Source organism: Arvicanthis niloticus, chromosome 15 (genome assembly GCF_011762505.2).
Source record: "Arvicanthis niloticus isolate mArvNil1 chromosome 15, mArvNil1.pat.X, whole genome shotgun sequence".
Classification (NCBI taxonomy): Eukaryota; Metazoa; Chordata; class Mammalia; order Rodentia; family Muridae; genus Arvicanthis; species Arvicanthis niloticus.
The window spans coordinates 33,546,340-33,559,421 of NC_047672.1; the positions used below are offsets into that span (position 1 = coordinate 33,546,340).

General features: G+C 52.0%; 1 protein-coding gene across 3 annotated transcripts; it reads right to left on the reverse strand.

Annotated features, from left to right (window-relative positions):
• Positions 1–834: 834 nt before the first annotated feature.
• On the reverse strand, positions 835–12,140 carry Irf5 (interferon regulatory factor 5). Of its 3 annotated transcripts, none has more exons than XM_076913596.1 (9): positions 12,023–12,140; positions 6,819–7,024; positions 4,050–4,239; positions 3,624–3,682; positions 3,092–3,125; positions 2,675–2,932; positions 2,068–2,460; positions 1,863–1,981; positions 835–1,630 (listed from the first exon to the last, which is right to left on the reverse strand). In XM_076913596.1, the coding sequence occupies exons 2-9, from the start codon at positions 7,011–7,013 to the stop codon at positions 1,385–1,387; spliced, it is 1,494 nt and encodes a 497-aa protein (XP_076769711.1). In that variant the 5' UTR covers positions 7,014–7,024; positions 12,023–12,140; the 3' UTR covers positions 835–1,384. The 3 variants fall into 3 exon arrangements, with proteins under 3 accessions (XP_076769711.1, XP_034374754.1, XP_076769710.1); XM_034518863.2 differs by lacking the exon at positions 12,023–12,140 and adding an exon at positions 11,556–11,703; XM_076913595.1 differs by lacking the exon at positions 12,023–12,140 and adding an exon at positions 8,880–8,910.
• Positions 12,141–13,082: the final 942 nt, after the last annotated feature.

A 13,082-nucleotide genomic window follows, 5' to 3' on the forward strand; every position in this document is an offset into this window, starting at 1 on the left:
GTCCCAAATACCTGGCAAAATTCTTGTCATAAGGATGATGAGAAGGTTCAAACTAGGGAACCCCCAAATCAGGCCCATTCTCTGCAGAAGCCCCACAACACTCCTTGGCAGGTTTTGCTAGAGGGACTGGGGCAACCTTAAAAGTTGGCTACCCTGGGGTAATTCAAGAAGACAAGACTTGCTTTTTAAACCTGTTCAGCTCTTTCTGTAGGCTGCCTGCTCTAGGCTGGCTTTGCACTGCTGAACTTCCTGCCTTAGCCTTCCTTGTGCTGGGATCACAGGCATGAACCATCACGCCCAGCTAAACCTTCCTTGTTTTGAATGTCTGTTACAGGGAATCAAACCTTTGGCTTTGTGCATTGCTAGGCAAGCCCTCTACCACTTAGGCTAATAGATTAACCACTTTAGGAGACAGAGGCAAGGATAGAGATCAGGAATTCAAAGACAGACTCGGTTAATACCACAAGTTTAAGGCCAGTCTGGCCTCAAAAAAAAAAAATTAAATTAAAAAAATCCCAGGTTTTGATGGCCTCAAGTGTGACTAGAATCCCAATTATTATTTCTTCATTCTCTTCTGGGAAGGCTTGGACAGTTTTTAGACAGCACACATTCAGAATTCCACATTTGTCTCAGTCTGCTTCCTCCTTGAAAGCTAAACCAGCCAGGTGAGTGTGAAGGCCAGCTGACTCACTGACAGGAAGGCAGGGCCTCCCCAACTCCTGTGCCAGGCACCACTGCCAGAGAGCAGGTGCCGAGGCCAGGCTGACTGACAGCTGGACAGTTCAGTACAACAGAAGCCACTGGCACTGGAAACAGTCAATAAATGGGCAAACCTGCTTTTAACATTTATTAATCCAAAAATATATTAAATTCTGCTTTCTGCCCCAGCTTCTTAGACTCTGAAGGAAGGTAGCTAGCTGCCAGACCCAAATGCCTGGCAAAATCCTTGTCATAAGAATGATGAGAAGGTTCAAACTAGGGAACCCCCAAATCAGGCCCATTCTCTGCAGAAGCCCCACAACACTCCTTGGCAGGTTTTGCTAGAGGGATTGGGACAACCTTAAAAGTTAGCTACCCTGGGGTAATCGGACCTGTGTATTGAAGGCCTCAGGCTAGTGATGTTCTCTCCCTCCCACTGGGGCTGCTGGCTTCATTTCTTCAGAGCCAGGCATATTAGAGAAATCACCAGAAGGTGGTGCTCAAATAGAAAATGTTTAGGGAAAATGTAACCTCGGGCCTCTCTTCTATGTCCTTGTTACCCTGACTCTGCTTCCAGGAGACTCAGAACCCTGCAGCCAGCCAGGCCTGCTGGGGCTACGACACTGCTATATCAGTCTACACAGCTGCCCTAGGAAGTCCAAGTCAGCCACTATCTGTAGCCTCATTATTGCATGCCAACTGGGTGCATGGGCCAGGGCCCCTGGCCAGCATCAAGGCCTGCTACAGGAGGGGCCTGGACCATGGGCTGCAACCGCTGCTGGGACTGCCAGATGTGATGCAGCTCTTTGAACTGCTCTACCATGTGGTCTTTGAGATCCGGGTTTGAGATCTGCAGCCGAATGCTGTCTGCTGACCAAGAAAGTTCTCCTGAGAACATCTCCAGCAGCAACCGAGCTGCAACAGGTACCACCTGGGAAGCAAAGGGGAGACTCCTTAAGACGAGGAGAATTGTGTTAGGGCTGTTCAACCCAGCTGGGACACAGCTAGGCATGGAGACATCCAGAAGCAGATGGTAGACAGTCTCCTCCAGCCCTAGCGACTACGTCCTCATGGCCTGGACAGCCCCACCTCGACCCTGGGCCAAGGGCCCAGCCCCATGTCTCCTAATACCCAAGCTACATCAGAGCCGGCTAGGAACACACCTGTACAGTAATGAGCTTCTTCTCTCGGGGTTTGAGGTCAGGCCATTCTTCTCCAAAGCAAAAGAAGATCTCAAAAGGTGGTGGGGTATTGGTTTGGCCCTTCTGGAACAGGATGAGTTCTGCATCAAGATTAAGGCCTTTAGTTAGAGGTTCCTACCCTATCCTGAGTGAAGGGCAGCCAGGAGGAGCACAGAACAGACCTCACCATTGAGAAACTGCTCTAGGCTAAAGAGCTTTGTCTTCACTTCCCGCTGGATGGGGTTGGGGCAGGAGCCATGGGCCAAGGCACAAGGCCCGCTCCAGAACACCTTACATTGGCACAGACGGATGGCATACAGGTCCTGGCCCTGCAGCTGCAGGATGAGCCCACGGTCCAGGACATCTAGCAGCTGGTTCGTATAGAAGCGCTGCTTGTCACTGGGGATGTCCTCTGGGCTAGGGAAGCGCACTTGCTCCAGGGTCACAGGGCCAAAGAGTTCCACTTGCTCCTGGGTAGCCTCTAGTTGGCTGTAGAAGAGCCTACAACCTTGTGGGTTGCTAATGGTGAGGGACCGGGGCGGACGCCCCCGGTACTGGAACTTGATCTCGAGGTCGGTCACTGTGGAACAGAGAATCAGGTTGTCCTGGCTGTGAGCCCCATGGCTATTTATCAGCCAGCTGGTAGGCCCAGCCTCCCCAGCCTCCCTGGTTCATCCTGGATCTAGGAAGATTGGCCTAAAAGCTTATTGTCTTCGTCATCCTCCTTCCATGTGACCCTGCCCCATCCCCACTCCTCTGCCCTGCCAACCCGCCTGGCCCACCAAGGTCCTTACAAGGCAGCATGTGGGGGCTGATCAGCAGGTCAGGCAAGAGTTGTTCTGCAGGGGGCTGGCTGGGAGCTAGAGGTCCAGGCTCTAGGACCTCAGGGAGAAGCTGCCTGAAGCCAGCAGGATTTCCAGAAGGAGGGGCCAGGAGATTTGGGTCTGGGGCAGGGGGACCCAGCACTACAGGTGGCTGGAGAGCAGGTGGCCACTTGGTGTCTTCTTTGGGTAAGGAATAGGGTGCTATGGGAGGCGCAGGTAGCACAGGTTCTGCAGAGGATAGAGTGGATATAGCTGTTAATGCCACTTCTAAGAACTGTCTCCCAAGCCTGTCTCCCAGAGCCTCCCAGTGCCCTCTCAAGTACCTGGAACACCCATCGATTCTTATGCTACATGCCCACCCCCAACCACTCCACCGCCCAGCCCCACCTGTGATGCTCAAGCCTGGTAGCATTCTCTGGAGCTGAAGGGAAGACACGGGCAGAGGAGGAGGGAAGGGAAGACAAGTTATTAAATTATTCTGGTGCTGAGGAAGCGGCGTTCAACAAACAAAAGGCAATCCCTCAGCTTCAGCTCAGTGGAGGCCAGCCTTTGCTGCTGATCCCAGATCTGCCATCCTCAACAGGTCACGAACGACATCGGTGTCCCCATTTCCAAATGTGCATTCTGCAGGCAGTACTACCCACCATGCCCAACTGTTGTGGTGGTCAGGCAGACATGTGACACACTATGCAACAATAAAGCCTTAGGAGGAACAAGATGGCCCCTCTGTTCTCCTTCAGAACCATCAAAGGATGACTCAAAGACTATCTGTAGAGGACAATGGACTACAGAGGAAGGGGTGATCAGTCCTAAAGCAGGGCAGGGCAGCAGAGACCCCACCATGGCCGGCCTCATCAGAGCTTACTGAGTATAGGAGCTTGGTGAGTGCACCCCCTCCCCACAACTCATCCCCACACACCTCTTCCTCTTCCTCCTCCTCCTCTTCTCCCGGAATGTAATCATCAGTGGGCTGGGACTCTGTGAGCCGAGGGAGAGAGAGCAAGGCAGGAAGTCAGTGATAACACTGCCAGAGCAGGCTGTGGCTCCATCTGAGCAGCCAGAGGTTGCCCAAACTCCTGGGGTTCCATGTCACCCATGAAGCTGCCGACATATGGGTGAGTCAAAGAGCTGGCATCAAGAAGCAGCAGACAAAGGCCCTCCCTGAAGCCAAGAGCCAGAGCAGGGGCAGAGGTAAGGAAGAAGCACCTGGAGCCAGGTGTCCTGGGATTACGATCTAGCACAGCCCCCGCGGGCACACCCTGGAGCCTTTGGCTGGAAGGTCCTTGGGTTTTCCTGCACCCAGAGGTCACAGCTTTCCAGGTGGCCACGGGGCCAGGCCTTGTACCTGTAGGAGCAGGGCCATTGGAGCAGACCTCGTAGATCTTGTAAGGCTGAGGTGGCATGTCTCGAGGGCCATCATAGAACAGCTGGAAGTCGCGGCTTTTGTTAAGGGCACAGCGCAGGTTGGCCTTCCACTTGGCTGGGTCAGCCTCATCCACCCCCTCTGTGTACTTCCCTGTCTCTTTAGCCCAGGCCTATTGGAAGGAAAAGAGGAAAAGAGGGTTGCAGTTTACAGGGGACCTTAACTGTCACTGAGGCCCTAGCAACTCTCTTGTCCTATAGAGGTCAATGCTAAGAATTTTGGCCACCAAGCTAAGCCTTGCCAGACAGGCTTGTTATGTGGATAAGACCAGACCTTGTCCAACCCTCGAAGTTCAGACAAACTCAATGAATTCTACTCACTGCTGCTAGGAGGGCAAACAGGTACAATCTCAAAGGAACACGAGAAAACAAGATAAAGGAGAGAGCTTGTGACTTGGAGCCAGGCTGAGTTTGAAGCCAGGCAGACCAAATAAAGTTGCCTCTGTTTTGGATCCTCCTTGATTGTACCTGAGGAGACTCAAGGAGCCAACACCTTTAAGGTGATCTCAGCTCTACCCACATGCAGGTATGCGTCAATGATCAGGGTTTTCTTGTGGCTTTGTCGTCGTCGTCGTCGTCGTCGTCGTCGTCGTCGTCCTCCTCCTCCTCCTCCTCCTCCTCCTCCTCCTCCTCCTCCTCCTCCTCCTCCTCCTCCTCCTCCTCCTCCTCCTCCTCTTCTTCTTCTTCTTCTTCTTCTTCTTCTTCTTCTTCTTCTTCTTCTCCCTCTCCTTCCTCCTCCTCTTCCTCCTCTTCCTCCTCTTCCTCCTCTTTCTCTTCCTCCTCTTTTTCCTCTTCCTCCTCCTCCTCCTTCTCTTCCTCTTCTTCCTCTACCTCCTTCTCCTCCTCCTCCTCTTTCTTCTGTTCTTTTGAGACAGTGCCTAATGTAGCCCAAGCTGGTTGGGAACTTGCTAAATTGCTGAGGGTGGCGGCCTTGAACTCTTGATCCACTTGTCTTCATCTCCCAAGTGCTGGGATTATAGGGCCTGTGCCTCCAGCCCAACAATCATCAACATTACTGTTATTGTTGTTGCTGTGTTAGTGATGGAACAGAACCTCACACTTGCTAAGCACAGCTTCCTAACCTCTGATCCTCACTCCTAATGGACCTTATCTTTGCATGACAGTTTGGTGATGTCAGGATTATAAGTGTTTCTTCTCTTTAAACTAGCAACTTAATTTTGATAGAACTATATAGAATATGGAAATATCCACACGCATTGTGGTAAGGATTAGGTTCAAAGGCTAAAACAATTTGATTCCAAAGTTTTTAAAATCAGCATCTCTTTGGTCTAACAATTTTATTAAACTCTGAATGCTAGACCATTTAATCCGACCATTAAAACAAAGGGTAGAATTCAGAAGAAATCCTGCACGGAAGCACAGTCCAAAACAGTCTGAAGCGCAGAAACTGGGTCTGGGTGTCGGAGTTACGCCGAATCCTTCCGGGGATTAGTCAATGGTCACGAAAAGTGAAGCGGATGTTTCTCAGAAAGAAAAGCTAGTCCTGATAGTGGTGAGGAGATGCAGGTTACTGAGTATGTGTGGGCCAGTGAAGTGGCGCTACACATAAAGGCACTTGCCACCATGCCTGACAACTCGAGTTTGATCCCTAGAACTCACATGTGGAAGGAGAGAACCAACTCTTCCAGGTTGACCTCTGACCACCACACACATACTGTGGTGCCTGCACACTCCCCATAAATAAGTAAATAAAAAATAAGAAAAAAATTAAAATGTATGTGGGTTGAGTGTCTTGGTGAATATCTGTAATCCATCCAAGCACTTCAGAGATGGAGGCAGAATAACAGAAGTTCAAGGCCAGAAGCAGCTATGTAACAAGTTTGAGGCCAGCCTGGGCTATATGAGAATGCTTCAGGAAATATAAAATAATAGAAAAAGTATGGGGGTGGGGTTGTCCCTTAGTGAGAAATGTGTCATAGCATGAGCAAGGACAGCCTTGATCCCTAGCACAAAGAAATTTAGCTAGGCATGGTGGCACCTGCTTAATCCCAACACTCTGGAGGGACAGGTAGGGGGACTGTCACAAGTTTAAGGCCATTCTAATCTACATAGTGAGTTCCATGCCAAACAGGAATATATAGAAAGACCATATTTAAACATTCTTAAATGTGACTAGGTTCCAATCTTGCCTATCATATACCTATACAGAAACCTTAAACATCATACATATATTCTGTTGTAAAACTATTGTAGTAGGGCCTGTCCAGGATTAGGGCTTGTTGGATATGGTGGTACATGTCTATAATCTCAGCTCTTGGGAAGCTGAGGCAGGAAGATGTCAATCAAGCTAGCCTTGACTACTCAAGCGAGTCTGGTCAGTTGGGCATTATATAGTGAGACCCTGACACAAAACCCAGCCCAAAGCCGAAAGATGAATGGGTAACTTCATTTAGTGCATGTGGTGTAGTATGTGTAATGTGTAGTCTGTGTGACAGTAAATCAAGAGCAAGGAGTGTGACACGGAGTTACAGGATGGCCTCCCAGAGACCTTCCATCCCCACCTTGCTCTAGGCTACAGATTAGAAAAAGTCCTGTGTCCCTGAGTCTAGGTATGGGATCCCCTAAGCACTGTAGCTGGCAGAAGACAATCATGCCTCTCTCTACTCAGGAGGGCTCTTTCCTGGGGAGAGGCTGCCCCAGAAGTCCAGGCAGCACCTTATCCAAAGCTTACCTTGAAGATGGTGTTGTCTCCATCCTGGCTGGGACCATGCCTTGTGGCATGACGCCAGGGGATATAGAAGAGTTTCTTTTCCCCATTGACCCACTGAAGCCCTGGATACTGGCAGCTGTTCACCTGGGCCACCAACCAGGGCTTCAGCCTCACACGGCGGGGTGGTGGGGGAATCCCTGGGGCTGACTGGTTCATGGCAAAGGGCTCTGTGGGAGAAAGCAAAGCATAGCTCTGCAAATTGATAGCACGATGCTCCATGCCCTGGGTGGAGAGGTCATGCGGACAAGCTCCCCAGTCCATCTAGGTGTCTGAGGTCAAGGCTGCTTTCCCTCAGCTCCTTGTCACCGATCGCTCAGCCTGTGAGTTCTGTTAGGGGAGAAGGAAGCCCGTGCTAATGGGTGCTGTGGATACTCTCCTTCAGTGGACCACCCATCCTTGAGTGCAATCAGTACCCAGCTGCTGCTTCACTAGAGATTTATCCTGGGTGCCTTATTCCCCATGTCAAGCCACCCATCTCTGTGAAGTCACACCACAGTCAAAGCTGGCTCCCTTGCATGGAGATGGGCTAGTGAGATCGAGGGGTACTTCTCTGGGGCTGGCTGTTCCACCATGCCTTATCTGTCCTGTCTCTGCTCAGCTTTTTCCTCTGCAGCTTACTCCACTTCTTTGCCCTGAAACTGCCCTTCCCCATCCCCAACAAATCCTCTAAGCTAGACTCCTGTCTCAGGCTTCCACACAAGCTGGCCTTAGACGGGGCAAACTGTGTGAGAGGGGTTAGGGATGGGTTCATTCGCAGGACTCGGAGTTTTTGGCCTTTCGGCTAAGATCATCTGTAGCTCTGGCGTTTCTCCTCAGTTCTCTCAGGTATGAAGCTTCTTCCCTCTTGAGCTCTTTATAGCAATCCCACTAATCCACTCCAGTGAGACGGGATACCCAGCTTAGATGGTGCCACCCTGAAACCATAAATGGCTTTGCTTCTGGCTCCCGCTCCTTCCCTCACATCCATTTGGGGCTCCTGTTTATAGACCTGTGCCACAAATATGGTGGCAGGAAGTGAGGACCAAGGTCTAACAGCTTCCTCTTGAGCTTCCATCTGTTGCTATGTACTATAATGCTATATCCGGGCCTGGTTGCCCCCAGGGAGGAGGAGATTCTCATGCAGACCCAAGTGATGCTATGTAATCTTGCCCCCTCCCAAATTATCCCTGATTGGTGAATAAAGATGCCTGCGGCCTGAAACTGGGCAGAAGATAGGCAGTTTTGGTTTCCAGGCTTGGGGTCTGAGGAGGACAACAAGGGAGAAGAGAGAAAGAGATGGTAGAGGAAGGAGAAGACACCAACGGGTAGGTGAGTCATGAAAACATGGCCATGAGGGCTGGCCAATTGGAGTTAAGAGCAGCCAGGATGGAACATGGTAGTGTTTTGTTTGGTTTGAGATAGGGTTTCTCTGTGTAGCCCTGGCTGTCCTGGAACTCACTCTGTAGACCAGGCTGGCCTCAAACTCAGAAGTCTGTCTGCCTCTGCCTCCCAAGTGCTGGGATTAAAGGCGTGCGCCGTGCGCCACCACTGCCTGGCTATGATGGGGTCCGTGATGGAGAAGTAGACATAATAGCATAAAGGGTAGATATCTGCCTAGCATTAAAGGATCATTATAAATACAAAAGTTGAGTGTCTTTTATCTGGGAACTGAGTGATCAAAGGCAGAAACCCCCAGTTGAGATGAAATACGCCTACAACAGCTTGTAAGGGAAGCACTCTGGCAGGCCACGGTCTCTATCTCACTAGAGTTAGGTCCACAGCACCCGTGAAACCCTGGTGCCCTTCCCTCTGCCTGCTTCCTCTCCTCCTGACAGAACCTGAAACTTACAGCAGCCTAGAGCTCCCTCCCTCTCACCCATCTTCCCCCCTGGGAAGCTCTCGACTTCCCTTGCCCATATTCTTAATCTTCAACTCTTAGACTCTTGTCTCAGAGACAGAGAAGAGAGAGGCCATTGTCCCCGCAGCTCCTAAAAAGACAATCTCTCATCCAGCAGATTAAAGAACAAAACTGAGCAGGCTTACTTGGGTTTTGCAGCATGGAGCCTCAGTTTCTCCTGCAATTCCCCATCTAGTATCTTTTGGGTTGTGGCTGCCACATGCCACATCCAGGCTAGCGAAGTGTCCCTCTACAGACTTGGGAGCAGCGCACACCTCAGCTGCCTGAGACCCATGAATATTAATGCCAGCTTTGGACAGAGAGGGTGGATGGAAGGGCTCCCAGCCCTGCCCCCCAGCTTAAGAAGAGGTGGCTTAGTTCCTCTTTCTACACCAACCACCACCCTGACCTAAGGGAAACGAAAGTGGCCCGATGGGACAACGCAGAAATCTGACTCACTGGGCTGACTTGTGGGCTGATGGAGGGAGGGGACATAGAGAAAATCCATAAGAGTCTCTGCAAACCAACCCCCACCCCATCCTCTAGATCATTCCCTGTCTCCCAAGTCTACTGACAACACCTATATCTCTATAGCTTAAAGCAGCCTTAATCTTAGAATGGAGGGTGATGTGACCAGCAGCTAGCAGTTCTGACCATAGGGAGGTGGACACAAGGATAGGCAAGATATCTTGAACACACACACACACACACACAGACACACAGACACACAGACACACACACACACACACACACACACACACACACACACACACACACACACACACACACAGTCCCACAGCCAGCCAAGAGTAGTATGAACAGGGTGAACAGAACACTCACTGCCCTCCTGCTTCAGGGACCAAGAAGGAGCCAAGGACCACTGCAGCTTTCTGTCTCAGCCTGATGATGATGAATTAAATTCAGAAAAAGGTTTTGAAATTGTTGCACTGGCCTCAGTGTTAGGAAGTGGCAGTCCCTTCAGATGGTGTAGTGACATAGAGAAGGGATCCCCACAGCAGCCGCCCAAAGAAAGGCTCAGATCTGAATCAGATCCTAGGCCTGCCAGTTCTCAATTGCAGTGTCTAAAACATGGCTGCCCTCTTTTGGGTCTGGAGGTTTGGGGTAAGATCAGTGCTGACACCCCAACTGAGCTGTCTGGTTATGAGCCCTGTAAAGGAGAAACGAACAGCTTCCCCCCCCTCCATGTCAAAATGGGTATAGACCGCTGAAGACCTCAGGATACATCCCACAAGTGATGAGGCACAGAAGCAGCTCTTGAACCCCGCTGGGATGGAGAGTCCCCACAGCTCACCCCAGGGTCATGAAGTGCCAGGAGAGTCAGAGCACTGAGAACTCCGGAGGGCTGGTGGGGAGATCCTGCCATAATGGAAGTTATAAAGGCAAAGCTTCACATCCCTCCTGTCTCTCGAATTGTCTGGTTCTAAGTCCTACACCCAGCTAAGGCAAAGGCAAGGGGTTACCTGCACTAAGCATGAGCATAAATCCCGCCCTCTCCAGGTGAGCGACACACCCGGAGCCCTGCCCCTTCGCAGCGCACACAGGCTGAGATTCTGGGGCAGCAGGTGCGGCAGGAAGAACCCTCTTTCGGCTTCCTCCCAGGGGCAGGTTGGGGAAGGCCAGAGCGCAAGGGAAAGCCCCGAAGGACTTGTAGTTAATAGGAGTGGTCTCCTTCCCACTCTTCCCTAGTCTTTAGCCAGGAGCTTAGGGAGGAGGGAGCGAGACTGTATCACAGGTCCTCCTGAGAGGGCCTTCAGCTCTCCACATCCTTTCTGGTCCTGTTCCCTCGCTTTGGAGTTCAGACCAGGCCGTGTTTCCTAGTGACCGTCCCATGCAGACTCTACCCGGGTCATAACTCTGGGGTGGGGGTTGGGAGCCCTGTGTCAGCCCCTGGAGTCACCTCGAGGAGCTGGCTTAGTATCCATTTCTGGTCCGCTCTTCTGGCCGGGGACGTGTCTGCCCTGATACGCCAGGAGGCCAGGAAAGCCCCCACTTCCCACCGTGCTAGTAGGTACCCGCTCTTTGGGTGTTCGAGAGACACCTGCACCGAGGTCAGATGCTAGCCTGGGACATCTCTCTGTCTACGTTTCGGCCAAACTACTAACACTTTCCCTTCACGGACCGATTCTTAGTTGTTTCCTTCTTAAGTTCAGAGGCGGACGGTCAAGAAGTCAGACCAAGCATTACGCACCCCTCCGCCCCGATTCTTCTGGACTGCTAAGAAAATCGGCATCCGCTTTTGAGCTACGAATCAAGGATCGGCGCTTCTATTTGACACCGTCTCCCCTCAAACTCTATTCCCACAGATTCCCGTCTTTGGCTTTAAGATCCTCGGGAGGGATGGCTGCTTGAAACCTCAACCTCTTTAGTGGAAAAAGTGAGGTGTGGCCGGGGAGGAGGGACGGGCTGTGCGCGGAAAGGGTCGGGGTCGGGACCTCGCTCCTCGGTGGTCCCTGCCACTCTGCGACAGGGCGCTTCGCATCCTTGACCCTGGCGAGGCGCAGGGAGGATGTCCACCGGGCCCTCGGGACTTTCCCCGCGCATGCGGAACGATGGCGGCCGGAGCCCAGCACTCGGGGCTGGCCCGGCGCGGAGCGCCCTGGAGAAATTCGCGCTGGCCCGGCGCTGCCCGCGATCCTCGCCCACCGCGGAGGAGCCGGATCCCGACCCCGCCAGCCCTGCTGGCAGGTGCCCGGGGCGCGCAGGTCGCCGTGGGTCGGAGCGGTGGCTTGGCAGTAGCCCGGGACGGTTCCCACCGCCCTCGGGGCGCGGGGCCCAGCACAACCCACAGCCCCGGGACCTACCTGTGTGCCGTGAGCCCGCGGGGAGCCTGGAGCCCCGGCCTGGCGCTGCGGCCGAGCTGAGCTCTCGCCGAGCTGCGCCGCCCGTGGGTCCCCGAGTCCGCCCCGCACTTCCGCATCGCGCCGCCCCCGCCTCGGGCAGCGCCCCGCCCCGCCCTTCGCCACCACCCTGAGCCCCAACCCCGCGCCCCCTGCACCGACCGGTCCACCGCCCACTGCGGGGAGGCCCGGGACCTCGGCAAGACCGCAGACAGCTCGGCGCCCCTAGCTGGGCTCCTTCGGGAATCCGGGGAGACAGAGTCACCGTGCATCACCCAGTCCCCAGACACCCTGTCCCCACCTAGTCCGCGCCCGTCCGGAGCTGGAGATCCGCTGCGCACGGTCGTCAATGGGGCCACACTACAGGGCATTTTGAGGCGACTGAGAGCTCCCGTTCAACAAACCTTGGGCCGCTGTCTCCTCAGCCTTACCTCTCGCCCTTCCGACGGCTCCAACTCACCAAGTGACGGCCAAGCCCACATCATCTTTCGCTCCTACCTTCGCCATGGTTTGGGTTAGCCGTTTGACCCTGTTTCCATACACGGGCCTTTGCTGTCGACGCTTGCCTCAACTTTCACACAATCTGTTCATGTAGGAACATTCGCTGATTCCCATTCTTCAACGTTTGGGTCAGCATCATATTATTTGATAGTCTAAGTGGTTTTTTCAGGAAGGTCTACTCCTTGAGTCAGCTTCTGGTTGGTTGTGCTTTGGTGTTATCGGTTGGTTGGTTTTATATTTGTTACTGATGATGGAACCCAGAACCTTGCACAGGCTAGGCAAGTGTTCTGCTACTAAGTGCAAGTGTTCTTCTACTAAGTGAAAGCCCTATCAAGTTCTAAAGAGTTATTGTGTTTGTTTGTTGGGTTTTAACTTTTTTTTTTTTTTTCGAGACAGGGTTTTTCCTGTGTAGCCCTGGCTGTCTTGAAACTCACTCTGTAGACCAGGCTGGCCTCAAACCTAGAAATCCGCCTGCCTCTGCCTCCCAAGTGCTGGAATTAAAGGCGTGTGCCACCACTGCCCGGCAGGGTTTTAACATTTTTTAAGGGAAAAATCTGAGATTTGAAGATATATATATATATATATATATATATATATATATATATATATATATATTCTTTTTATTGATTTAATTTTTATGTATATGAGTATTTTGTCTGCATGTATGTGTATCGTGAATATGAAGTTCCTGCAGAGACCAGAAGAGGGCAACTGGAGTTAGAGACTGTTATGAGCAAGGCATGTGGGTGCTGAAAACTGAACCCAGGTCTGCTGTGAGAACAGCGGGTGCTCTTAACTACCGAGCCATCTCTCCAGTCCTAGAGATATTTTTTAATAAACAAATATTCTGAATGAATTATTAAATTAAAATTTTATTACATGTATTTTGTGTGTGTATCTGTGGGTGCACATAAGCACACAAGAGGATAACTTGTAGGCGTCAGTTCTCTCCTTTGTATGCCTGGCCCGGGGATTGGACTAAGGTTGTCA

What these genes read in the sequence shown, in the direction of transcription:
- Irf5 (XM_076913595.1), bottom strand. An exon ending in CAATGGCCCTGCTCCTACAG is followed by an intron (nt 3,683 to 4,049) that starts GTACAAGGCCTG and finishes CTCGGCTCACAG; the next exon opens with AGTCCCAGCCCACTGATGAT. An exon ending in CAGCCCCCACATGCTGCCTT is followed by an intron (nt 2,461 to 2,674) that starts GTAAGGACCTTG and finishes TCTGTTCCACAG; the next exon opens with TGACCGACCTCGAGATCAAG.